Genomic DNA, 26,496 nt, shown 5'->3' on the forward strand with positions numbered 1-26,496 from the left:
CAATTCATCTCAAGAAATGGACCGGTAAGTTGGCCACCAAGATCATGCGATTTGACGCCTTTAGACTATTTTTTGTGGGGCTACGTCAAGTCTAAAGTCTACAGAAATAAGCCAGCAACTATTCCAGCTTTGGAAGACAACATTTCCGAAGAAATTCGGGCTATTCCGGCCGAAATGCTCGAAAAAGTTGCCCAAAATTGGACTTTCCGAATGGACCACCTAAGACGCAGCCGCGGTCAACATTTAAATGAAATTATCTTCAAAAAGTAAATGTCATGGACCAATCTAACGTTTCAAATAAAGAACCGATGAGATTTTGCAAATTTTATGCGTTTTTTTTTAAAAAAAAAGTTATCAAGCTCTTAACAAATCACCCTTTAGCACCCATATAACCCGATACCCAGATTTGGCTTGCGGAGCCTCAAAGAGAAGCAAATTTCATCCGATCTGGCCGAAATTTGGTACATAGTGTTAGTATATGGTCTCTAACAATCATGCAAAAATTGGTCCACATCGGTCCATAATTATATATAGTCCCCATATAAACCGATCCCCAGATTTGGCTTGCGTAGCCTCAAAGAGAAGCAAATTTCATCCGATCCGGCTGAAATTTGGTACATTGTTTTGGTATATGGTCTCTAACAACCATGCAAAAATTGGTCCACATCGGTCTATAATTATATATAGCCCCCATATAACCCGATCCCCAGATTTGGCTTGCGGAGCCACAAAGAGAAGCAAATTTCATCCGATCCGGCTGAAATTTCGTATATTGTTTTGGTATATGGTCTTTAGCAACCATGCAAAAATTGGTCCACACACTCAAAAAAAAGTGAACTCTCTATTTCACTAAAGCCAATTTAACTTTATTTTAGTTCATAGAAATATTATGTTTGGAGAAAGTTTCCTGTACTCTAATAATTTTTTGTTTACGTTAGTTAAATTAACGAAAACCGAGGAAAAAAATATACTCAAATGAAGCATAAAGATTAACTAAATTCGTGTCTTCCACAATATAGTTCAGAATTTCTTTAAATTTGTAAATTTTACCAAAAAGGCGTCCATCATGAACTTCGTATGTCACTAAAGACATTCTTCCAATTTTGAACTCCAAGTTTTTCCTTCAAGCTACAAAATTTTCTTTAACAAGTGAAAAAAACTTATGTCTAATAAATTTTCTTGAATTTGTCGAAAAATATTTACTTATTTTTATGACATCGGCGTGATGCCAACGTTTGTAATACTGTTTAGTTAAAATTGTCTACAAATGTTCAAAATTTTCTAAAATTAACCGAAAGTTTTCTTCCTGGTGGGTTCACTGTTTTTTTCAGTGCATCGGTCCCCATATAAACCGATCCATAGATTTCATCTCCGGAGCCTCTTGGAGTAGCAAAATTCATCCGATCCGGCTCAAATTTGGAACGTGGTGTTAGTATATGGTCTATAATTATATATAGCCCTCATATTAATCGATCCCCAGATTTGACCTACGGAACCTCTTGGAGGGGCATCATTCATCCCATTCGGTTGAAATTTGGTACATTGCACTAGTATGTTATATGGCCGCTAACAGCCATGCACCAATTGGTCCATATCGGCCTATAGTTATATATAGCCGATCGCCAATCACACAAAAATTGGTCCATATCGCCAAAAAATAATCTACCAAAATTTTATTTCTATAAAAAATTTTTGTCAAACTGAAATATATAAATACGTATTTAATCGTTTTTTTTTGTTTAATATATACCCCGTATGGACTAACTTACAATTTAGAAGACGGTGTTAAGAAGTTGTAAGATACCTTGCCATCGGCAAGTGTTACCCCCAGAAAAAGTGACTCCTTCTTTAAGTTAAAATGAACTCATTGTGAAGAAAGTTGAACTTCGTATAGCGCCAAAGACATTTTTATTTGTTTGAACGATGTGATTTTCATATAAATTAGGTAGAATGCATTCCATATATTAGTTAACATTTCCCTATATTTATGAACTTTTTTCATTAATTTGGACAAATCTTACATATTTGTTGTAAACCTTTTACATCAAAATTAGAACTGATTATCTTCGTTTTTAAATACAATTTTATTTATCTATATAGGCAATTTTTTCTTCAATAAAAGACATGTTTTATTAATATATTAAATATATTTATTAAGAATCAACAGCATCGAAATATTAGTTTATTATTCCACTATTTCCAATTTCCACGTAAAGTTATCAACTGTAAAACGTAATTTTCTTCTTCTTCTTGTGACTTTCACTTTTAATAAATTGCTGCTTAACGATTTTGTCCCCATTTGACAATTTCAATGTCTACAAATATAAAAAATCATAAACCAATTTTTTCACAAAAGGTTAGCGTCCCGAGTGTTACCTGATGAATGAAGGGGTTGTTATTCTGTTAGTGTTTTCTTTCTTTGTACACCATCACGAACATTGATAGACTTATTGTTTGTTATTTATGTTTAATAATTTTCAAAAAACGAAAATTGTTCTCACTGATTTAATATAACAAATATTTTATATATTTTATTTGTTATTTATTATATTATTTTTTAACAATCTCTTCGTATACCATAACAACGCGATTCCAACTAAAAAACAACCCACGCGCAAACATATCGATTACACCGATGACAGGTATCGATTACAGGTAGACAAAAGAGATATAGGAAAATTTCCTATTTTTTAACAAGTATGTTTCCTTAAGTTTTGAAAGGATTGAATACTTCTTAGTACGAATGGACTAAAATATTTTTCTATGTCAAGTGTATGTATGATAAGCTTTCTATAATGAAGGAAGTCAGTGTTATCGTATTATAAGAAATTTTACTAAATTTGAGGAAACTTGGTTTTAATTCGGTTTTTGTTTATTTTTACGAATGCTTTTTTTTATCAGTGAATACAATTTTCATGTTCAGTAATAAATTATTATACCCAGCGAAGAAACAGTATTAGTAAAATTCCATGCCTTATTCTAGTTAATGAACTATTCCTTACTGCTTCCAGTTTAGGAGTTTTTAACTGAAACAAGTACATTTTATTATTTCACATAAAAATGTAACTTAATGGAAATAAATTGACTAAACTAAATTGATAAACATTTTTTCCTTTAGTATCGAAGACACTTTTTTTCTGGGTGCACTGCAACGTTTTTCTTTGGCCATGAAAAGTCTTAAAGTAATCATTAGATGTTATTATGGTAAATCCCTTGGTGGTACAATGGGCTAAGGCGACTGTTAACGCGTATGGTGCAGAAAACACAGGTTCGAGTCACGCTAGCGGAAATCTTTTTTTTTAATTTTGTTTATAAAGTCGTAACCATAACGTTTTCAGATCATGAACGCTGGTTGTTATTTTGATATAAATCGAAGTCGTAGAAGAAGCACAAGATGTGGGAGAAGATTCGAGTTGATCCTTGGCCTACATCGTTGGAGAATCGTATAACATACAATCTGCTGGGTTGTAATTGTTACACGTATATAATCGAGATAGAAAGGTTAAATGGGTTCAAAAATTTTGTTGCGGTGGTCTATCGCCTGTCAATAATGTTGGTGACAATTGTACGTGTTTAAAAGCTTCCTCAAAGTTGTTCACATTATGGTGAAAGACCGTTCGAACTCGGCTATAGAGCTTAATATGGAATCGAACTGCACTCAGTGATAAACAGAAGGACAATATTGTGGTATCATAATTAACTGAAAAGTCTAAGTGAAAATGAAGTTTTGGGTCGCCATTATACCTAACCTAAGTAAAAAAAAGGGTCCAGGTTTCCGTGTATCATATAAGCTGACATATACCAAAACCAGTTTTCAGCTTGTGGTACGCTCCAACTTCTTTGTTCCATCATACCGAATCATATAAAATATGGCGGTTTCTATATCTTGTAAAAGCGTAGCATTTGACATAAACAGAGTTCCAAAGCCTCTTTTTCGTCAAAATACGGCTGCATACACAATAATCCGCTGCTCTTACTCGGCACAGATGTGCCTCCAACTGTAGGTGTCCGGTAATGATTCCTTGACGTTTCTGTTCGTCATCCTCTTTTCTTTAAGCATGGTAGTTCTCCAGCCTTTTTCTTGTTTGGGTCACCCTTGAGAAGTTTCGTCGCCCCTCCGACCATTGCACTGTTCCACGTGGAACAGTTTGGCGAAACCCTGCAAACGGCCGCCTCTATGGGTTGCGTTCTCCAAGTTCACTTCCCTTAGGTGCAAAAATGCGGAACTAGCTGTGCATAAAAAAAAACAGAAATTATTTAGAATCCCGAAAGTTGGACTTTTAACATTGCACCCCGAGAAGGAATATGATCACCTCAAACATGTTTCAGAAGTAAAATGTTAGTTTTCGATGGGGAACATGTAACATGTTTGACGCAACCATGCTAACCTCAATTTTCTTTCCTTCAATGTTTTTTTTTGCTTGTGGGTGCAATATTCCGAAAAAATATCCCACAAGACATTACTTGGACGCATTTATTGTAGAATTGTGGAATTTTAATAGTAAAGTTATTCAAATTTATACACTTTCGGATATATAACTATATATAAATATATTTAACTATATATTTAAATAACTGTTTCTGGACCAAAATTGGGATTCTTGTCCCATTTTTATTTTTTTAGGAATTTTTAAAGAACATTTTTTTTGTTAAAAATTTAATTTTTTTTCAAAACTTGAAAGATATCTCTAAAACTACTTGGAAAATTGATAAACAATGTAAAGAGAATATTGTTTGGGATTTTCGGATTTTTGTTTTTAATTTAATATGGTGAACCATTTTCAAGTTATTCCAATAAATGTAGCGGAAGTGCCTTAATTTTGAACATAACGGTATATCTCGAAAAATCGAGCTGATCGAAAAAAAAAACAAGTAATTTTGGTTTCAGCGTTCCAAATAACCTTAAAAACGATATTCAGTTCTTAATCAACAGAACCATTGTTCCCTTGTGTAATTAATGTACAAACGAAACGAACTTTCAAAAAAAGAAAAACTAAAATTCACTCGAATTCGAGCGACTGCCTTTCATTCGAATGAGTTTTCGTTTGATCTATAGGAACAGGACATATATTTATTTCGATTACTAAAATGAAATGTTATTTAGTTGAACTTGTCTAAGTAAATGAAAGTGAATCCAAAGTAATTACTGAATTGAAGCGTTATACGTGTCCGCATATTATACGTTTCTTTGAAGTGTTCCGTTGCAAAGTCGCCGTGGATTCAAATTACGTAATATGATAATAACTGTACCAACTTTGAGTTGCAAGTTGTGTGGTGGAAATTCTGGTAACTCCAGAGAGTTCAAAAACTCCGTTGGATAATTTACTACATCATCGGTATTTGTTACGGAATCAACGTATTTGTATGTTACCAAATCGCCAGCAATTTTTGATTGTATGGTGAAATTCAGTGGGTGTACATCATTATTCTTTGCAGCAAGAATTGCTCGTTGACTTAACCAAGAATAATTCTGACAATTTTCACTAATGTTTGGGAAAACATTTCTAATAAGAGCTAATTTTGACTTTACAAATCGGTAAAAGTCGTTGCACCTAGAAAAAAGTGTCTTCGAAACTAAAGGAAAAAATGTTTATCAATTTAGTTTAGCCATTTTATTTCCATTAAGATAAATTTTTGTGTGAAATAATAAAATTTACTTGTTTCAGTAAAAAAATCCTAAACTGAAAGCAGTTAGGAATAGTTCATTAACTAAAATAAGGCATGGGATTTTACTAATACTTCGCTGGGTATATGAATTTACTACTGAACAAGAACATTTTATTCACTGATAACAAAGCATTCGTTAAATAATTAGTAAAAATTTCTTATAAAACGATAACACTGAATTCTTTAATTATAGAAAGCTTATCATACATACGAATAACACTTGGCATAGACAAATATTTTAGTTCATTCGTACTAAGAAGTATTCAATCCTTTCAAAACTTCAGGAAACACACTTGTTAGAATATAGAAAATTTTCCTATATTTCTTTTATCTACCTGTAATCGGTACCTGTCATCGATGTAATCGATATGTTTGTGCGTGGGTTGTTTTTTTAGTTGGAATCGCGTAGTTATGGTATACGGAGAGATTGTACTAAGAAGTATTCAATCCTTTCAAAACTTCAGGAAACACACTTGTTAGAATATATGAAATTTTCCTATATTTCTTTTATCTACCTGTGATCGGTATCTGTCATCGATGTAATCGATATGTTTGCGCGTGGGTTGTTTTTTAGTTGGAATCAGAGAACTGCACGAGCTACATCATTTTTCAATCGCACTCGCTTAGTGACTCGATTTATGTTTATGCTTTTGTTTGGTTCGATGAGCGAGAGTGAACGATGTTGTATTGATTTCGATCAAACACTCAGTTCGAATCACTGGTTCCACTCATTTGGATGATCAAACACTCTGTTTGGAATTGAATGAACAAGAGTGAACTTCAATTGAGTTTGTTCGGGACATTTGATTGTTCAACGCAAACATTATAGATTCAGGAAGATAGGAAATTAGCTACTGAGGAGATCGAACCATTTACCGGGTTAGTTTAATACTCGAACCAAACGAGTATTGGCATAGCGTTAAAATGCAAATAAAAAGAAATTAAGTGCACGAAATAAATTTCCATAAAGGGGAAAATGTAATTTTTTTGTTGTTGCCGAAAATTTAACATTGTTTCATTAAGAAAATTAAATTTTTCATTTATAAAATAACAACGAAAAACAACTAAAAAATTACAAACATGTATTAAACTAACGTGGTAAATGCAACATTCGGTATGACGCAAGCAAATTTCCTATCTTCCTCAAGTTTATTGTCTTTGCATTCAGACAACTCGGTTCACGTGAACAAAAAACAACTAACAAACATCTAAACAACCAAACAACTAAAACACAGTTTTTGTTTTTGCTTAAAATGGACGAATATGCTGAAAGCATATTCGTCGTGTTTTTGAATTCTTTATATAAATATTTTAATACCTAAAATCGTAAAATCCACCTACATAAAAATGTATTTATTTTTTACAGTTGTACAAACAGAAAAAACTATCACCAAAATATTTCCAATTAAAAAGTTGATTGAGGTTGAAAAATGTTCAATTAATAAATTAATTGATACGATTAACTTTTTAATCAAGATAGAAGCATTAACTCAATGATTGAAAATTTTAAAATGTTAAATTAAAAACTTAATTGATACATTTAACTTGTTAATCAAACTCGGAACTCAATAAAAAAGGTGATGGATTTTTTTTTATTTTTAACTAAAAATTTATTTTGAAACAACCAACATCAATTAAAGTTTTAATTTAATCAATTAAAAAATTAGTTGAAATTTGCTAATGAAATCAATTTTTTTTAATCCAGTATTTTTTAATGTCCAATTAAAATAATGATTGATAGTACGATTTTCGTGATTGAATCAAAAAAAATGGTTTGTGTGTATTTAATTTCACGAAGTTCCTTATCATAGAATTAAGTCATAAAACCAATGGAAATAAAAGGGTTTTTGTTTTCCAAATCTGTGCTAATTTATTGAAATTTATGTTGCTTGATTTTATTCAGGCTCGTTCATTTCTATCAAAGATAATAAAAGAGGAAGATGGGAGATTGGCTACTGAGCACATCAAACCATTTACCACATTAGTTTAATACTCGAACCAAACGCGTATACGACAAGTATTGACATAGCAGTAAAATGCAAATAAAAAGAAATTAAGAGTACGAAATAAATTTCCATAAAGGGGAAAATGTAATATTTTTTGTTGTTGCTTAAAATTTAACATTGTTTCATTAAGAAAATTAAATTTTTCATTTAAAAAATGAAAACTAAAAACAACTAAAAGGTTACAAACATGTATTAAACTAATCTGGTAAATGCAACATTTGGTATGACGCAAGCCAATCTCCCATCTTCCTCTTTTATTATCTTTGATTTCTATGTTGATCAAATCAAATCAAACACAACAAACAGAAAAATCATACCAATCATGTTCACTGAAATTGAGCGTCCCGTTCGGTATAATCATTCACAACCTCCTAACCAACACAAGCGTATGATTTGTATGATTGTAACAAAGTTCTTCAACATTTTGAAAGCACAACATTTTTGTTGTAGTTTGAGCGGGTCGAACGAACTCGTTTTTTCTATGCACATGAGTGATTGTATTCTTTTTTTTAAGAGTAGGCTTGATCATACTCGTTGCAGATCTGTGGTTAGAATCGCGTTGTTATGGTATACGGAGAGATTGTTAAAGAATAATATAGTAAAATAATATAATAAATAACAAATAAAATATTTGTTATTTTAAATTAGTGAGAAAAATTTTCGTTTTTTTTTTCAAAATTATTAAACATAAATAACAAACAATAAGTCTATCAATGTTCGTGATGGTGTATAAAGAAAGAAAACAGCAACGGAATAACAAGCCCTTCATTCGTTCTCATTTTGGAATCTACGATTATCAGGTAACATTCATACAGTGACGCTAACCTTTTGTGAAAAAATTGGTTTATGATTTTTTATATTTGTAGGTATTGAAATTGTAAAAGGAGGACAAAATCATTACGCAGCATTCTATTAAAAGTGAAAGGAACAAGAAGAAGAAAATCATTACGTTTTACAGTTGGTAACTTTACATGGAAATTGGAAATAGTGGAATAAGAAACTAATATTTCAAGACTTGGTTGTGCATCGATCGATTTTGCGAAATTATTCCTACTTCAATCAATAGCAAACCCAATAGTTGACATGCTTCTCGATATGTTTGGCATTAGTGGCCAAATGAGCAAATGATTTTGGTCTACGTACATTTACCAACAGCAGTCACAAATAAAAACATTCATCATTTCTAGGATGAACGAATTCATCAGTGGAAAACACTTGTGGCCTATCTGGAACTGAGAGTAAACGTCACAGTGCTTCATTAGTACTGACGTATCTGCCCATTTGGATCTCAGTCTCTTGATTTTGAACTTTAACTTTGATATTTCGACCATTACCTTCTTCCGAACGCCTGTGACTGTTCAGCAACTAACGGTCGCGGTTATTGTTTTGTGCACTTTCCAACATCATTGAGCAGAGAACAATAGGTAGCTGTCAAACAATGTATCACGCAATGGCGCCATCAACTTAAAATATTGGTTTGTTGTAAATGCTATGCCTCAGAGATTCCGTTGAAAATTTTCTTTGCTATAAACCTGTTGGAGCACGAGACCTTTCCAATGAATGTTATTGCGTCAAGAAGGAAAACCCGACTTACTTTTATATATTAGATTTGGCATCGGATTTATTCACTAAATTGCTTATAACTGTATCATTTTTCGTCGACTTTCTTTTAGTTGGTCTTATTTCTTACGTTAAAGCATCGTCTTTACGAACATGAAGAGAAACATTTTTTTTTTCAATGGTTTATACTTTTCTGGTGGGAAATTTTCTTTTAAATTTATATTTTATTATTCGTTTTTTTCAGCCTTTTTCTTCATGTTCTATTAAATTCCATCAAAAATGTGTTAAAGACAACTTAAATGTGCAAAATCCGACTCGACTTCAAGTAGAAATTATGTTATGTTTCAACATCTCCAATTTTTTAACCTGCTTTGTAGACAAGACTCAAAAAGTCAACAACTTTAAAGAGGATTTTATTAATTTTGTAGAATTTTTCAGAATGGTTATATTAAATTTGACCTTAGTAAAACAAAAATTTCTTTCGTTTAAACAGGGTCATTTTTAAGTCGAATCACCTAACTATAAGGACAAAACGACTTCATTGAAAAAATCGATAAGATTTTTTGTCAAGGAAAAACTTTATATCAGAGAAATGCGCCTTCTCTCCTAAGCAAAATTCGCATTCGCATTTTAAGGACATGAAATCTTTGGTCTCACGACAATATTTTTTTCAGTGCAAATGCAATATGATTGAGATAGAGCAAGTCTAGGAACTACCTTAAAATATTGCAGCCACCATACATAATCTAAGCAACGTTCTTATTCGTTTGTTTTCGTCTTTTTATTTTCAGGATGTCAAATCGGTGGAGACGAAGTTGGAAGAATATGCTACAAAGACGGTAGAAGATATTTCTGACTATTTCCTTCAACTTCACAGCCATCTACAAAATGAAGAAAAGAGAATCATGGAAGAATTTAGTGAACAGTGTCATCAACCCCAATACCAATTACGACAAGTCTTTATTAAATTGAACAAGTCTCAAGAAATCTTAAATGTATGTATGGAAATATATTTACATGGTTGTTGCGAAAAAATATTTGTGATTGTAAAAATATACGCTTTCACATCCCAAAACAGTCAATGACATTGACAAAAGCCGATTTAACTTTAATGTTGTTCATGGCAATGATTTGATTTTAGCTAAAATTTTCCCAATATGAGAATAATTTCTTGACTTTAACTGTTTTTTTTTTTTCGAAACCTGGAGCGGAGTTAGTGGATGCTAGTACCTTCCGTAGTCTGGATGCCTCGGACGTATTCTCAATACTGCTACGAGGGCGGCTCGGAAACTTCTTAGCCTATCAATGAAAGAGAATAGTTAGTTTTTCAAAAATATTTTTATTTTTCAATATAATCTCCTGAAACTTCAATACACTTAGTCCAACGCTTTCCTAGCAATTCTATCCCTTGATTAAAATAGTTTTCCTTAAGGTCTTCAAAATAGTGGTTTACAACTGTAATTGCATCTTCATTTGAGGTAAAACGCTTGCCAGCAAGGAATTTTTTAGATTTAGGAAGAAGTAAAAGTCACTGGGAGCTAAATCAGGAGAATAAGGTGGGTGGTCAAGCAACTCGTACTTTAATTCGTTGATTTTAGCCATTGTTAAAACACTGGTGCGTTGTCTTGATGAAAAATTATTTTTTTTTTTGTGTTGTAAGCCAGGACGTTTTTCTCGAATTTGTACATTTAATTGATCCAAAAGGTTGCAATAATACTCTGAATTTATTGTTTTACCCTTTTGCAGACAGTCAATCACTAAAATACCTTTGAAGTCCCAAAAAACCGTTGCCATAACCTTACCAGCCGATTGAATTGGTTTTGCCTTCTTTGGGGTACTTCCGCCAGGATAGCACCCTTATCCACTACTGTGTTTGTCGATATTTTATCGGGCAAAGTGACATCCCTTAAAAAAATATGTTATAGCAATATTTAACATTCTTCGATTTACTTGAAATTTACAGGGAACGTGGGAGGAGGTGATTAATATAACACAGGATACATGGTTTTTCGATATCTGAATGGGGAAAGGGAATAGTGAAATAAAATTTGTCGATTTAATTGGAATTTATAGGGATAGGGTAGTTTGTGAAATTAATATAAGGTACGCGATTTTTCTATATCAGGTCGAAGTGGAATGAAGGTGGGGAGAGGGTTCCCTTTTTTCAGATTTTTTGAAAATTTAAAGTAGAAGGTTATCCATAAATGGGGTACATAATTTTATGATTCTTGCACGGACTTTTGTCAGACTTTTTTAAATAAAAAACTTAAATTTACATGAAATTGGCAGGCAACGTAGATGGTGCATCATTTTACGGTATATGTTCGGGAAAGGCATGTTCTCCATGTCCAACATTTTCACAAATGTAAATGTGGTAAATTTTTTAAATACTTTTACTTTTTCCGATTTATTGAACGTTGCAAGTTGTTAAAACATAACGCGTAATTTTCCGGTATGTTGAGGAGAAGGATACCTTTCCTTAACAAACCACACATCAAATGCACAGGAAATGTAGAAGATTGTCCAACCACTTGAATACAAAACATAATTCAAGAAAATTGGTCCGTCGCCGAAAAAGCCAGTTGTACGATTTGTTTGAAAGAATTCAAATCTTTTCGTATTGGTTTTCAGCTCGAAGGATATAGTTGACTAAGTTAACGCAAAATGTTCCTACAAATATGCTTCGGTTGACGCAGCGAAGCGGGCCGGGTTATGCTAGTGATTTATATGGTTTATTTCCCCCCCCTTTATGTTAGTTGTTGTTGATCGTAATTGTAACATGTTGGCTTATAAGTCCCCGGTCTGACACATAGATGGCGTCGCTAGTATTAAATGCATATTATTTTTATATAGTACCTTCAAATGATTCGTGTCTAAATTTGACGTCTGTAAGTCAATTAGTTTCTGAGATAGGCGTCTTTTGTGAAGCAACTTTTGTTATTATGACAAAAAAGAATTTCGTGTTTTGATAAAATACTGTTTTCTGAAGGGAAAAAATACGGTGAAAGCAAAAACTTTGCTTGATAATGAGTTTCCGGACTCTGTCCCAGGGAAATCAACAACAATTGATTGGTATGCAAAATTCACGCGTGGTGAAATGAGCACGGAGGACGGTGAACGCAGTGGACGCCCGAAAGAGGTGGTTACCGAGGAAAACATCAAAAAAATCCACCATATGATTTGAATGACCGTAAAATTAAGTTGATCGAGATAGCAGAGGCCGTAAAGATATCAGGAAGGAACGTGTTGGTCATATCATTCATCAATATTTGGATATGCGGAAGCTCTGTGCAAAATGGGTACCGCGCGAGCTCACATTTGACCAAAAATAACAACGTGTTGATGATTCTGAGCGGTGTTTGCAGCTCGTAATACACCCGAGTTTTTCCGTCGATATGTGACAATGGATGAAACATGGCTCCATCACTACACTCCTGAGTCCAATCGACAGTAGGCTGAGTGGAGAGCGACCGGTGAACCGTCTCCGAAGCGTGGAAAGACTCCGCTGGCAAAGTAATGTCCTCTGTTTTTTCTCAAGGAAAAACCATCAACAGTGACTATTATATGTCGTTATTGGAGCGTTTGAAGGTCGAAATCGCGGCAAAACGGCCCCATATGAAGAAGAAAAAAAGTGTTGTTCCACCAAGACAACGCACCGTGCCACAAGTCATTGAGAACGATGGCAAAATTCCTGAATTTGGCTTCGAATTGCTTCCCCACCCACCGTATTCTCCAGATCTGGCCCCCAGCGACTTTTTCTTGTTCGCATACCTCAAAAGGATGCTCGCAGGGAAAAAATTTGACTGCAATGAAGAGGTGATCGCCGAAACTGAGGCCTATTTTGAGGCAAAACCGAAGGAGTACTACCAAAATGGTATCAAAAAATTGGAAGGTCGTTGTAATCGTTGTATCGCTCTTGAAGGAAACTATGTTGCATAATAAAAACGAATTGTGACAAAAAAATGTGTTTTTCGTTGTTAGACCGGGGACTTATCAACCAACCTGTTATGTGTAAGTTATATTAGAACAAAACACACAAATAACAAGAACCAAATTCTTTTATTTATAACATAATTCACAAAAATAAAATATTGAATATTTTTAATAAGAAACGCATACATTATGTCAAATAAAATTAAATAAGATTTTGAGTGCGCAATAGATTAATTTTTTTGTGTGTAATTTATTGCCAATATCAATTTATTATTTAATTGACTCAATCAAATTGTTGACTGATTTTTGTCGCGAAATTGATAAAAATTTTAATTTATTCTATTAAAATATTGATTGAATTATATGTCAAAAACCAATCATTTTTTAATTGATTCAATCACACAATTAATTGATTCCATGATAAAAGTCAATTAAACTTTTAATTGAAAATTGTGTTGGTTTTCAATCAAAATGGGTGATTGATGCTATCATTTTCGTGATTGGAAACATTTCATTTCGTGATTGAAATAAAAAAAATGTTTGTGTGTAGTACATATAGCGTAGCGAATCTATTTTAAATAGACTGAAACGATGCAATCCAGATCTTCCAACAGCTGATTGGAAGGTTGGCCGTTTGGATGAAGTGGATGGACCAAGACGGCATGCAGTGTTTATATTGAACACTCAGTCTTTGCCACATCTGGCAAAGTCCCAGGGCCGTGTATGTTATGGCTTTCATTATATCCAAATGAAGGTGTATAAAAACGATCAGCTAAAGGATTCAGAAATGGACAAGCCTCTGTCTGAATCAGAAGTAAGCGGATCCTCTTGCGAAGTCGAGGGAGATACCAAAGTTGAAGACATGGATAGATACCGTATGCGTGAGGAGGCTTCTATTGCCTCAGAACTCACCAAAGTCGAACCTATGGTTATTGCGAGAGTCACCGATATCTCTGAAGAGGACATTCTTGATGACTCGATCGAAGCGGCTGATGTGACGGTTGTTGAAAATCTCGATGGTCCTACGGATCCTCCAGATAAATCTTCATCATTGTAAGGCTGCATGTGCTGCCTTAAAAGTTCTCCTGATGAAAGGGGACATAGATATAGTTCTTATTCAAGAACCATATGTTTACAAAAACAAAATATGTGAATTAAGTACTCCGGGGTTCAAACTATTGCAGTATACTGGTAATGATGTAAATCGCGCCTGTATAATTGCTAAAAACGAGCTCAATTTGTTTCTGCTTCCCTCAATGTGCAATACAGACACTGTCGTTGCAAGTTTAGAAATAGCCAAATGCAAATATTGGGTATCTTCGGTCTACATGGGACATGACAGGGAGATGCCTCCATATGCCGTTAAGACCTTAGTGGAGGAGTCACTGAAAACAAAGGCGAAACTCATTATGGGATGCGATGCGAATGCACATCATAGTATATGGGGAAGTAGTGATACTAATGCAAGGGGAGAGTCGCTAATAGAGTTTATTTTGCGTACTAATCTGGTAGTTTGCAACAAGGGAGATGTCCCAACCTTTGTCACTAAAAACAGGCAAGAGGTTTTGGACATCACCTTGGCCTCGCAAGAACTAAATGAAATGATATCTGAGTGGCAGGTTTTAAGTGAACACAGCTTCTCAGATCATCGCTACATCAGTTTCAAATTTGATGTTCATATCACCAAGATCATATTTCCGCCAAATGTTAGGAAAGCTGACTGGAATAGGTATAGGGAATCGTTCAATATGATGATACCGGAAATAACAGAGACAAATATGAGAAATGTGCAAGATATCGAACACGCAGTGGAGCGGATTACTAAGGCCTTCAACATCTCACTGAAAGCTGCATGCCCTAGAGGAAAGCCAAGGGGGAAACATCGACCACCATGGTGGTCTACGGAATTAAGTAATATGAGGAAATCCTGCAGGAAGCTCTTTAACAAGGCAAAGTCCACCAGAGCCCCTGAGGACTGGGACGCTTACAAGAAGAATCTGAGAGGATACAAGCGAGAACTGAGAAAGGCTCAGCATAACTCTTGGAATGCTTACTGCAGCAGTATTGAGAATACGTCCGAGGCTTCCAGACTACGGAAGGTTCTAGCATCCACCAACTCCGCTCCAGGTTTCATTAAAACATCGGAGGGCAATTGGACAACGTCCAGTAAGGAGACGCTGGAGGTACTATTGGACACACATTTTCCTGGAAATCAGACGGTTGAACCATGTACTGGCGGTGCCACAGTTGCTCAGCGGTCGTTTCCTGTCGAGGAAATTGTATCGGAAACTAGAATAAGATGGGCGCTAAATAGCTTTGGACCATTCAAATCCCCTGGACCTGATGGAATTACTCCGGCGGAGTTACAAGCTGTAACTGACAAAATTATCCCCTGGTTGTCGGTGATATATAAAGGATGTATCAACTTATCATATATCCCAGGAAAGTGGAGGGAAACAAAAGTCGTTTTCATACCTAAAGCGGGAAAAGCCTCTCACTCGAGGGCGAAGGATTTCCGACCAATCAGCTTATCCTCATTCCTACTTAAGACTCTGGAGAGGATGATAGATATTTATCTTAGAACTAGCATCGATTCAAGTTTGTTCTCGAAACGACAGCATGCATACTCGAAGGGCAGGTCTACTGAGACCGCACTACATGAACTAGTCAGCTTTATTGAAAGCTCACTATCTGTCAAAGAATACACAATCGTGGCGTTTCTAGACATCGAAGGGGCGTTCAATAATGTCCATCCGAGCTCGATATTAAATGGACTGATAACTCTGAATGTTGATCCATGTATACTCAGGCTGTTAGACGAACAGCTAATGAAGAGACGTATTTCAGCCACACTAGGACAAGCAAACATACAAAGGTATGTGAACAGAGGCACTCCCCAAGGAGGAGTCCTATCACCTCTTCTTTGGAATGTTGCTATAAATAGCCTTCTGGTTACTCTAGAAAAAGAAAGGATAAAAGTGGTGGCATACGCAGATGATGTGGCTCTGGCAGTCAGGGGAAAATTCCCATCCACAATCAGAGATATTATTCAGAGGGCCCTCCGGATGACTGAGAAATGGGCGAAAGACAATGGTCTTGGGGTAAATCCTGCAAAGACAGAATTAGTCATGTACTGCAACGATCGCAAAACTCCCACGGTTAGGCCTATTTCCTTAGGGGGTATTGAAATTCCCTTTGGTGAATGTGCAAAATACCTTGGCGTTATTTTGGACAGGAAGCTGAACTTTAAGCTTAATATTGAAGAAAGGGCGAGAAAGGCAACTGTAGCTTTGTACTCGTGCAAAAAGGCAATAGGAAAAAAGTGGGGACTGAAACCAAAAATTGTGCATTGGCTATACACGGCAGTGGTTAGACCTATAATGCTATATGGTGTTGTAGTCTGGTGGCCGGCACTTCAGAAACCGACTTGTTTAGATAAAGTTCAGCGTATGGCGTGTTTGTGTATTTCAGGCGCATTCAGCAAGACAGGAACAAATTCCCTTAATGTCGTGCTGCATCTATTGCCTTTAGACATTTTGGCCAAACAGTCAGCTGCAACAACGGCTGTGCGGTTGCGCGAACTATCGCTGTGGTCGGAAAAAGGTTACGGTCACAGTTCTGTCCTCAAAACAATGCCAGATGTGCCTAACGTAGTGGATTACACTTTGGCGAGTCCACTTTTCGACAAAAAGTTTGAGACTCTAATCCCCAACAGTGAGGCGTGGTGCACACAGACCCCGGGGAATAAAGAATATATAGATTTCTACACTGATGGCTCCAAATTGGATGGACAAGTGGGGTTCGGAGTATATTCTAATGATCTGGAACTTCGAATAGCGAAAAGATTACCTAATCACTGTAGTGTTTTTCAGGCTGAAATATTAGCAATAAGAGAGGTGGCGAATTGGCTGAGAAGTAATGTTCCAAAAAATGTGGGCATTAATATATACTCAGACAGTCAACCTGCAATAAAATCCTTGGACTCTGTGTTCCTCAACTCGAAAACGGCCATCGACTGCCGCAAATCTCTCAATGAGATGGCTGAGCAGTACAATATTCACCTAATATGGGTGCCTGGCCATAGGAACATACCGGGGAACTGCGAAGCGGATGAGTTGGCAAGGCTAGGGACTACCTTACATATTCCAGGGGAACTAGAATTTGTTGGTATGCCCCTAGCTACCTGCAAGCTCATGCTGCGTGAGAAGGCTGTTATGATGGCAAATGTTCGATGGGAGAATTGCAAGGGTTGTAACGACACCAAGCAAATATGGCCCCATTTCAACTTAAACCGCACACTAGATATGCTAATGTTCTCGAGACGTCAGATATCACTCCTGATATCTGCTATAACGGGTCGCTGCCTGATAGGCGATTTTGCAAAAACTATTGGCGCGAAGTATAATGACTATTGTATGAGCTGTCATGATGCGGAGGAAAAAGAATCAATTAAACACCTCTTGTGTGAGTGTCCTGCATTTTGTGTAAAGCGCAAGCAACTTTTAGGAGCATATAGCTTCAGATTACTGGCGGATCTGGAAAACGTTAACTTAAGCAGTCTGCTACTGTTTTTGGAACAATCTGGTTGGTTCAACAAAGAAAAATAATCAAGAAGGTTCAGCGGTTAAAACTAGAAGTGCCCATATGTAATAGGTACTTTTAGTTAATGTGGTATCACAATGGACTGAATAGTCTAAGTGAGCCTGAATCTTAATCGGGCTGCCACTTTAACCTAACCTAACCTAACATATAGCGTATTATGGTTTGGAGAATGAAAATGTAACAACTTACTTAGCATATGTTTAAATATGTTACAAAAACAGTGTTATAAATTTAGTTTTAACGTAAAACAAAAATTAATAATTTCAGGCGACACAGTTGAAACACATTCGTCCATCTATATAAATATTTCGATGTAATTTTTAAATACACGCAAACAAATAATTCTTTCCTCCCAAACGAAATTTTAGACAAGGCAATTTATTTGTAAGAAAAGTATATACTTTTTGTGATAAATGTTGATTTTTACACGATATAAAAACAAAGTAAAGCAAAAAAAGTTTCTTTACTGGCGAATTGCCTAATCTTCCCTCAAATTTTTCTAACTTCCACGAGGTTTTTTAGTTCTGTAATACAAACAATGACAAAATTATTCTATTTTATACATATTTTAAATTTCGCCTGGACGGAGATTCGAACCGCTGGACGCAAACCACAAACCTTAAATAATAACACTACGTTTTTCCTTTGCTGGTTTTTATTAACAATTCTTATTTATATACAATACAATTGTGGGTAAGGGCAATGAGTGGACTGAAGGGGTGGCGACGACTGGTGGGGCTTCGACTATGAAAAACTGTGGGCTGTTGGACGATGACGAGGACTGGTGCAATGCTGGTTGGTGACGATGTTGAAACGGTGCGAAGCTAGCTGGTGATGACGATGAATGGGCTGTGTTGATGATGATGGTGTCGGTGGGTTGGCTGGTGACGATGATGGGTCGGTGTCGGTGGTAGGACGAGGTGATGCTAACTGGTGATGACGGCGAATGGTGCATTGTCGGCTGGTGTCGACTAAGAAGCGCTGTCGGTGCAGTGGTAGGGGTATCGGGAGAACAGTGTGGCGTTGACTGATAACGATGGGTTGACGGTATGATGCTGTGGTGTCGGTCGGCGATGCTCGTGTACGGACATGACGATGGCGTCGGGCCGACGGTGCTTGTGCACGAGCATGACGGTTGTGTCGGGCCGATGGTGTTCGTGTCGGTTTCTGTAACGAGAAGAGGGATAGGGAAAGGATTCGGCTATAATAGCACTAGATTGATGCGAACGAATCGCGTAAGCGCACAAATCGCGTAAGCGGACGAACCGCGTAAGCAGCCGAACTGCGTAAGCGAATGAATCGCTTTTTTGTATTTTCTTGTTTTTTCAGTTGTTTATTTTATTCAATTCATATTCTAAAATTGATTTCTATAAATAAACAAAAAGATTTATGTATATATAATATTAATTGCGTACAAAGCCCATAATTGGGTACTCAAGTACATTAATTATTACTAATATATGTTTAACAATTCTAAAATACATAACTTACATTTTTTGTATTGTGTATAATATATGTAATGAAAAAATTTATACAAAAACATTACTTGGATATTTTAATAAATAAAAGCTTGTTGGTATAAGTAAAAGAAGAGAAGTTATAGATTACTCAATAATCCACCAATATCTATTTTTTTAATAAGTTTTCATTCAATTACATCTTTATTTGACACGTTAGTATCAAATCTCAAATCATTGTTCAGTATTATTTCATTACGGAAAGCCTTTATGTTGGCTCTTCTGTATAAATGATCAAAAATTGGAATACCATCTTTGTTCTGAATAAAATCTTCATGATCTAGGTACATGAATGCTTCGGGGGGCACGTATCCTGAGTTTAAACTTTCACTTATGTAATTATGATCTGTGTAGTATAGAGCTTTAATCGTATTATTTGAGGTACATTGCACGCTTCTTATAATGTGATTGCTAATAAGTTTTATTTTAATATTATCTATACGTAAGATATTAGAAGAGTTATATAGCCTTCTATTTGAGATATATTTAGTAAAATTACTTTCTACCGATCTGTTCATTGAGGTACAAGCTCGGAGGCATTTCCGTTCAAATTTCCTCTACAGTTCCATGTACGATGGTGAAATGTTAAACCATACAGGACATCCATAGGTTAAGATCGGCCTGGCTAATGATTTATACAGCAAGATTTTCGTTTTCGGGGTTATTTTCTTAGAATAGAAAAGTTGTTTGACTCGAAAGAATGAGTTTCTAGCCTTGAGTTTCTACTTTAACCTGATGTGGTCGTTAAAGTAGAGAAACTTATCTAAGTGGGTGCCTAAGTACTTGATTACCTCACTATTAGGGATTATCTTATGATCTGGGGACTCAATTCCGAATGATCTCCAATGTTTTCTAAGATTATGATTGCACTTGTTAACAGGTGGCCTAAATAGTATCGTTTTGCACTTATCATAGTTAATAGTCATGTTCCATTCTTTGGAATACTTAACCACACGGTTGAAAAAGACTGTTTTTCATATGTTTGGCTATAAACATTATATGTTTGGAACACAAATTTTTAAACACAATATTTTTGAGTGCAAGCATATAATGTTCATAAACTAGCATAACATGTTTGGGACATATATGTTAATATGTTAGAACATATTATGTTTGGGACATAAAATGTTTGTAAATATAATATGCTTGGATGCAAACATATATGAATTTAGAAATAGCCTATAAACATATATGTGTTTAGTAGCTTGGAGCGCTATTTAACAGGGAGCGATATTGAATTAAGTTGGTGGTTGTGGCTTGTTATTACAAAATTAACATTTTATTTTTCCTTGGGCAATTGATCAGCTACTTCTTTGATCCTTACAAACTGTGTGGTCCGCTGTTCGAATCCCCGTCCGGCAAAAAGTAAAATTAAAAAAAATTATAAAATATAACAATTTCTTCTACAATGTTTGCATTACAGAAAAAGGTGCTAAGAACTAAAAAATCTCGTGGAAGTGAGAAAGATGTGGAGGAATATACAATTAGGCAGAAACAACATTTTGAGCATTCAGATCGAAAACCTATGTTGTTAGCACCTATATTACCTGTTTATTTTCATAATTCATTATGATTGTAAATATATTTATATATAAATAAATAAATAAATAAAATTTTGAGCACAATATTGTTTGGGAGAAATTTTTTTAAGCATATAATATTTTTGGGTGCAAAATGATACCAAACATATTATGTGTTCACATAATAACATATTGTTTTTTGGAAGACAACATTATTGAATTTGGATGCAAAAATACAAAATGTTTGGAACTTAGACTACCCAAACATATATTGTTTAGACCAATATGCTTTCAAACATATTATATGTTGGAAGAGATCAAACAAATAAATGTTTGGGCAATACCCAAAAATGTATATGATTGAAGCAAAATATGTTTGGGAATATATGTTACAGAAGCGATTTTTTGTGAGGGTGCACGCAGTCGAATTTACTCTGTCGATTCACATTTAATTTTTGTATATTGTCATCGTTGTGGAAAATTATTATATCATCAGCTTAACCTATAGAGTCAGTGATATGATTTAAGAGATCGTAAATGTAAATATTAAATAAAATGGGGGCATTGACAGTCCCTTGTTGTAACCCGTTTATTATCATGAATTTCATTGAGCTAACGAATTTTCTGTCAGAGACGAAAAAATGTCTCTCGCTTAACATATTGTGAAGTAGAATCCTAATTTTAAGCGGAAAGTTATACCTCTCAAGTTTATAAAGAAGACCAGGAATCCATATACTGTTGAAAGCTTTCTGAAAATCGATTAAACATGCACCTGTGCAGAATTTTTTGTTAAAGTTCCATTGTATAGAAGATACTAAAATATGTGCCGCGTGGACGGTTGAATGGTTGTGTTTGAAGCCGTATTGGTTTTCATTTATCACAGAATTAGCTTCGATTAGTTTTACTAATCTGTTATTTATGTATATTTCAAAAGTTTTGCTAATATTTGGTAGAAGTGTTATAGCTCGAAGATTACGTGGGTCACTTGGGAAGATTGACAATTTTTCCAATTTTCCAATGATCTGGAAAGTGCACCCTCAAAAAAAATCGCTTCTTTAACATATGTTCCAAACATATTTTGCAGGAAGCACATATATTATTGCATACTGCCGAAACATTAATATGTTTGTTTTATGTGAACATATTATATGTTTGGAAGCATTTTGAGCCAAAAATATTATATGCTTGGAAGAATTTTTCCCAAACACGATTGTGCTCATTCCCTAACATACTCGTAATTTTCACTTCCACGAAATTTTTTAGTTATTGGAACCTTTCTCTGTAATACAAATAATGTTGAAGAAATTATTCACTTTTATAAATTTTTTAAATTTTACCTTTCGCCTGCACGGAGAATCGAACCGAGGACCATACAGTTTGTAAGCCAACACACTATCCACTGGGCTACGTAGCTGTTATAGTCACCAGTAGATAATTATTGTTTTAAGTTACATTTATATAGCATAGTTTGCAGCGCCCACGAGCCCATGCAAACATAACATTATTTAACAGAAACATACATTTGTTTGCCACGTGGAGCAGTGGTTAGCATGTCTGCCTTGCATGCAAAGGGTCGTGGGTTCAATCCCTGCTCCGACCGAACATTTTTTTTTGTTTTTTTTTTTTTTTTTTTTTGTTTTTAATTTACACATTTATATTTATACTATATTATTTTTTTTTAAATGAAACTTCGAAATGTGTGTTATTAAAGATTTATAGTCAGTAACAGTGCTTGATATAAACGAAATTGACTGATTTTTGGATAAAATATTATTTTTTATTGCAAAAATAACAATCTTGTAATAAAAAACTGTTTTTGTACAAAACTTTAAAATTTGGAAGGAATTCAAAAACTAACAAAAGAAGAACGTGGAGTCGAGTATAAACATACATACATAATTTTATAATATAAACATAAATTTATTTAGGAGTGAACAGTTTTTTACTAGCATTTAACACCATCGCTCTAAAATTCCTTTTATTTTTCTTTAATAATTCATTTTAAAGAAAATAAACTTTTTAAATTGTTTTAGCTGTAAAACTCGAACTTAATTCCCGCTTTTATATTTGATGGTGTCCGTCAACTCCTCGTGGACTACTTTTTAATAAAGAGGAACTAAAGTTTGTTTTTTTACATTTTACTGTGTAATTTTTCACTATTTCCTCCTTATTTCATTTTACTATCCCAACTCTAAAAAGAGTATAGTGCCCTTTCGTTATTTTTATGAAGACCCCTGATTTCGTTTAACGAACCAAGAAAAAAATTGTGCCCATAATGCCAAAATGATAAACAAAACACATGTCCACACATACATAAAATGCTGCTCTCAAGGCGAAAACATAAGCTGTTTGTTTTTCAAATGTCTATTCTCTTGGTTCAGAATGTATATTCTCTTTATTCAAATTAAATAATATTTAGACTTAAACATATCAAATTTTTGGCCTTATCATAAAACAGTTTTCCGAAACAACATACAAGCGGTTTCACAGAAATTGTTCTCTTTTGACTCTTTTGCTGTGTTATATTGATATCTTTCGTCAACTCTCCCGGTTTCCATCTCTATTTCTCTCTATACTCTCTCTGTCGCTTTGAATAAAATATCACAACATATGTATGTTTAGTCGAAATTTGTAAATTTATATATGTTTGTATTCACACATATGATTTTTATGAAACATTGATGCCCCAAACATAATATATTTTTTTTTTTTTTTTTTTTTTTGACATTTATTTAAAGTATTATTGTACTATGTTATACAAACAGTTATATTCTTAATATTCTTATATCTTAATATAATTCTCTATTTTTAATAAAATCAACAATAAGTTTTTTAAATACAATATTATTTTCTTGACATTTTATATAGTTTGGTAATCTGTTGTATGTTTGTAACCCTTTGTAGAAAAGACTCATTTGTCCAGCACTCGTTGTTGATCGTTTGATCCTGAAGTTTTCTGCATTTCTTAGCCCATATGGTTGAGCGTCTCCTACCATTTGTAGTTGCTCGCTTAAGTACTCCGGCGCAATTCCCATTTTCATTTTTTGTATAAATACCATAGTATTCATTTCTAAACGTTGTCTTATATTAAGCCATTTTAATGTATCCAGCATCCATTTTATATTTGCATATCTATTCATCCTTAGTATACATCTCATACCTTTATTTTGAAGTTTCTGCAGCCTATCAATTTGGTTCTGCGTACAACATGTATATAACACTGTTGAAGCATATTCAAAATGTGGTTTTATCATCGTATTATATATATTTATCGCTGTTGTCGTTGACATTTGATTTCTTATTCTTTTGAAAAATCCAAGTTTTTTTCCTATCTTTTTGCATATATATTCCAGGTGTTCTTTAAATTTTAAATCTTTGTCAATGATTATTCCAAGGTACTTTATGTTTGTTACTTTTTCTATTTCTTTGTCTTTTATTATAATACTCCTATTAGTGTTCATGTTTATTTCCATAATTTTAGTCTTACTTTCATTAAGTTTTAGTCTATTCATATTCAACCATGTATTAAGCGCACTTAAGTCTTTTTCCATTTTTATATAGCATTCATTTGGCGTATCAGCTTCCGTAAAAATCAATGTGTCATCTGCATATAGTATTACCTCACTTTCTTCTAATACATTTGCCATATCATTTATGTAGATGATGAAAAGTACTGCACCTAGTATCGACCCTTGTGGAACTCCGTATTCATTTCTAATATCTTCCGAGATCACGTCATTTACTCTAGTTCTTTGTGTTCTATTGCTTAAGTATGATTTGAACCATTTTAATTCCTTGTCTTGTATTCCATACATATATAATTTTTGTATTAGGATATCTCTGTCAATCGTTTCAAATGCTCTCTTGAAATCTATGAACATAGCTAATGTTTTGTCATCTTTGTTTTTGTTTTTCCATCTATTTATCACATAATTTACTGACGTCTCACAAGAATAATTTTTTCTGAAACCAGACTGGTATTTTGATAATAATCCGTTCATTTCAATATATTTCACCAGTTGCTCTTTAACCACTTTTTCTAGGATTTTTTCGCATGTCAATAATGTATTTATTGGTCGAAATTCTTCACATTTCTTTGTTCTCTGAACTTTTTCGATTGGTATTACCATAGTCTCTTTCCAATTTTCCGGAAAAATTCCCCTTTCAAGTGAATCATTTATCGTCTTTAATATCATATTTCCAATTTTATCCCAGTTATCCAATATTAGTGTTGTCGATACATGGTTAAAGTCTGGTTTATTTTTTAGCTGTTTGCATATTGCCAAAAGTTCGTTTATATTTATGGTTCTGAATTGGAATTTCGTACTAGTCATATGTATTCTGTTTTGGTATTGCACATCATCTATTTCATCTCTTATCGTTCTAATACTATTTACAAAATATTCGTTGAATTTATTCGCTATTATTTTGCTGTCCTTATATTCTATTTGGTTAAATATCACAGTCTCTATTGCACATTTCTCATTCCTTAGTACCAAGTCTTTTATCTCCCTCCACATTTGTTTTTGATCTTTCGCTCCATTTATTTTGTTGTTTATGTAACTATTTCTGGTATTTATTACTTTCGCTTTATACATATTTCTTGTTCTTTTATAAATATTCCATGAGGACACTGTATTTTCAAGCTTTGCTTTTCTATATTTCTCCATTTTCTGCATCTTCATTTCAAACAGTTCTTTGTTGTACCACGCAGTTTGATGTTTAGTAGAGTTTATTCGGAGAGGTTTTATAAATTTCTTTATTGTATTTTCAAGACATATATCTATTATATTAGGATATTCATATCTATTGTTTTGCATTTCCAACTCCATTATTGTGCGTAATTCCTCTCTGAACATGTTTTTATTGTATCTGAAACATTCTTTAACGATCTTATTGTTCTCATTTTGTTTACGTCGGCATTCTACAATAATATCTATGCATTCATGGTCAGAGATTTTGTACAGATCATTTATTTTAACTTTAATTCTTTTTGAATTTGTTATTACATAGTCAATAATTGTCTTTGATGTCATTGTCACTCTTGTATATTCGCCGACTATCTGTTTCATTCCATTGTCCTGTATCATACTAAGTATTTTACTCCTTTGTGTACTATTTTTGCACCAATCAATATTAAAATCTCCAGCTATTATAACGTCAGTATTATATTCAATTATTGTCTCCATCATGTCTTCGAAATGTTCATAGAATTCGTTTTCATTATAACTTGGGGATCTATATATAGCTGCAATAATTAGATTTTCATTTTTATTCTTTATCATTGAAACATTTATCCAATGTGTTACGCCATTAGCTCTCTCAAAAATATTTTGTACCTGGAAACAATTTTTAACATATAATGCAACTCCTCCCGTTCTTCTGCTATCTGAGAAAGTTAGCTCATTTTTATATCCTTTAACTTTTATTTCGCATTCTTGGATATCTTTGGTCATATGGGTTTCTGATAATATTACAAAATCGGGTGTTTTATCTTCAATTAAATATTCCAATTGTGCGTAGTTGTTTGTTAGTCCTTGTATATTTGTATATATTCCCTTAATATTATTTAATTGTTATGCGCTAATTCCCCTTCTTCTTTTTTTTGCTGATAATTTATTCATATAAACCGGACATTGTTTGCTGTTTGTAAAATGGTTCTCATCCAGATCAAGTTTTAGATTTTTATTA

At 34.0% G+C, this 26,496-nt stretch overlaps 1 protein-coding gene across 2 annotated transcripts in view; it reads left to right on the forward strand.

Moving 5' to 3' along the window:
- The window catches only part of qin (tudor domain-containing protein qin), a 663,334-nt gene that overhangs the window by 360,117 nt on the left and 276,721 nt on the right, over positions 1-26,496 (forward strand). For both annotated transcript variants that reach the window (XM_075291196.1, XM_075291197.1), the window contains exon 4: positions 10,025-10,228. In XM_075291196.1, the coding sequence (XP_075147311.1) occupies positions 10,025-10,228 (204 nt within the window). The remainder of the gene's footprint in view (positions 1-10,024; positions 10,229-26,496) is intronic.

The sequence above is a fragment of the Haematobia irritans genome, chromosome 1 (genome assembly GCF_050003625.1).
Source record: "Haematobia irritans isolate KBUSLIRL chromosome 1, ASM5000362v1, whole genome shotgun sequence".
Classification (NCBI taxonomy): Eukaryota; Metazoa; Arthropoda; class Insecta; order Diptera; family Muscidae; genus Haematobia; species Haematobia irritans.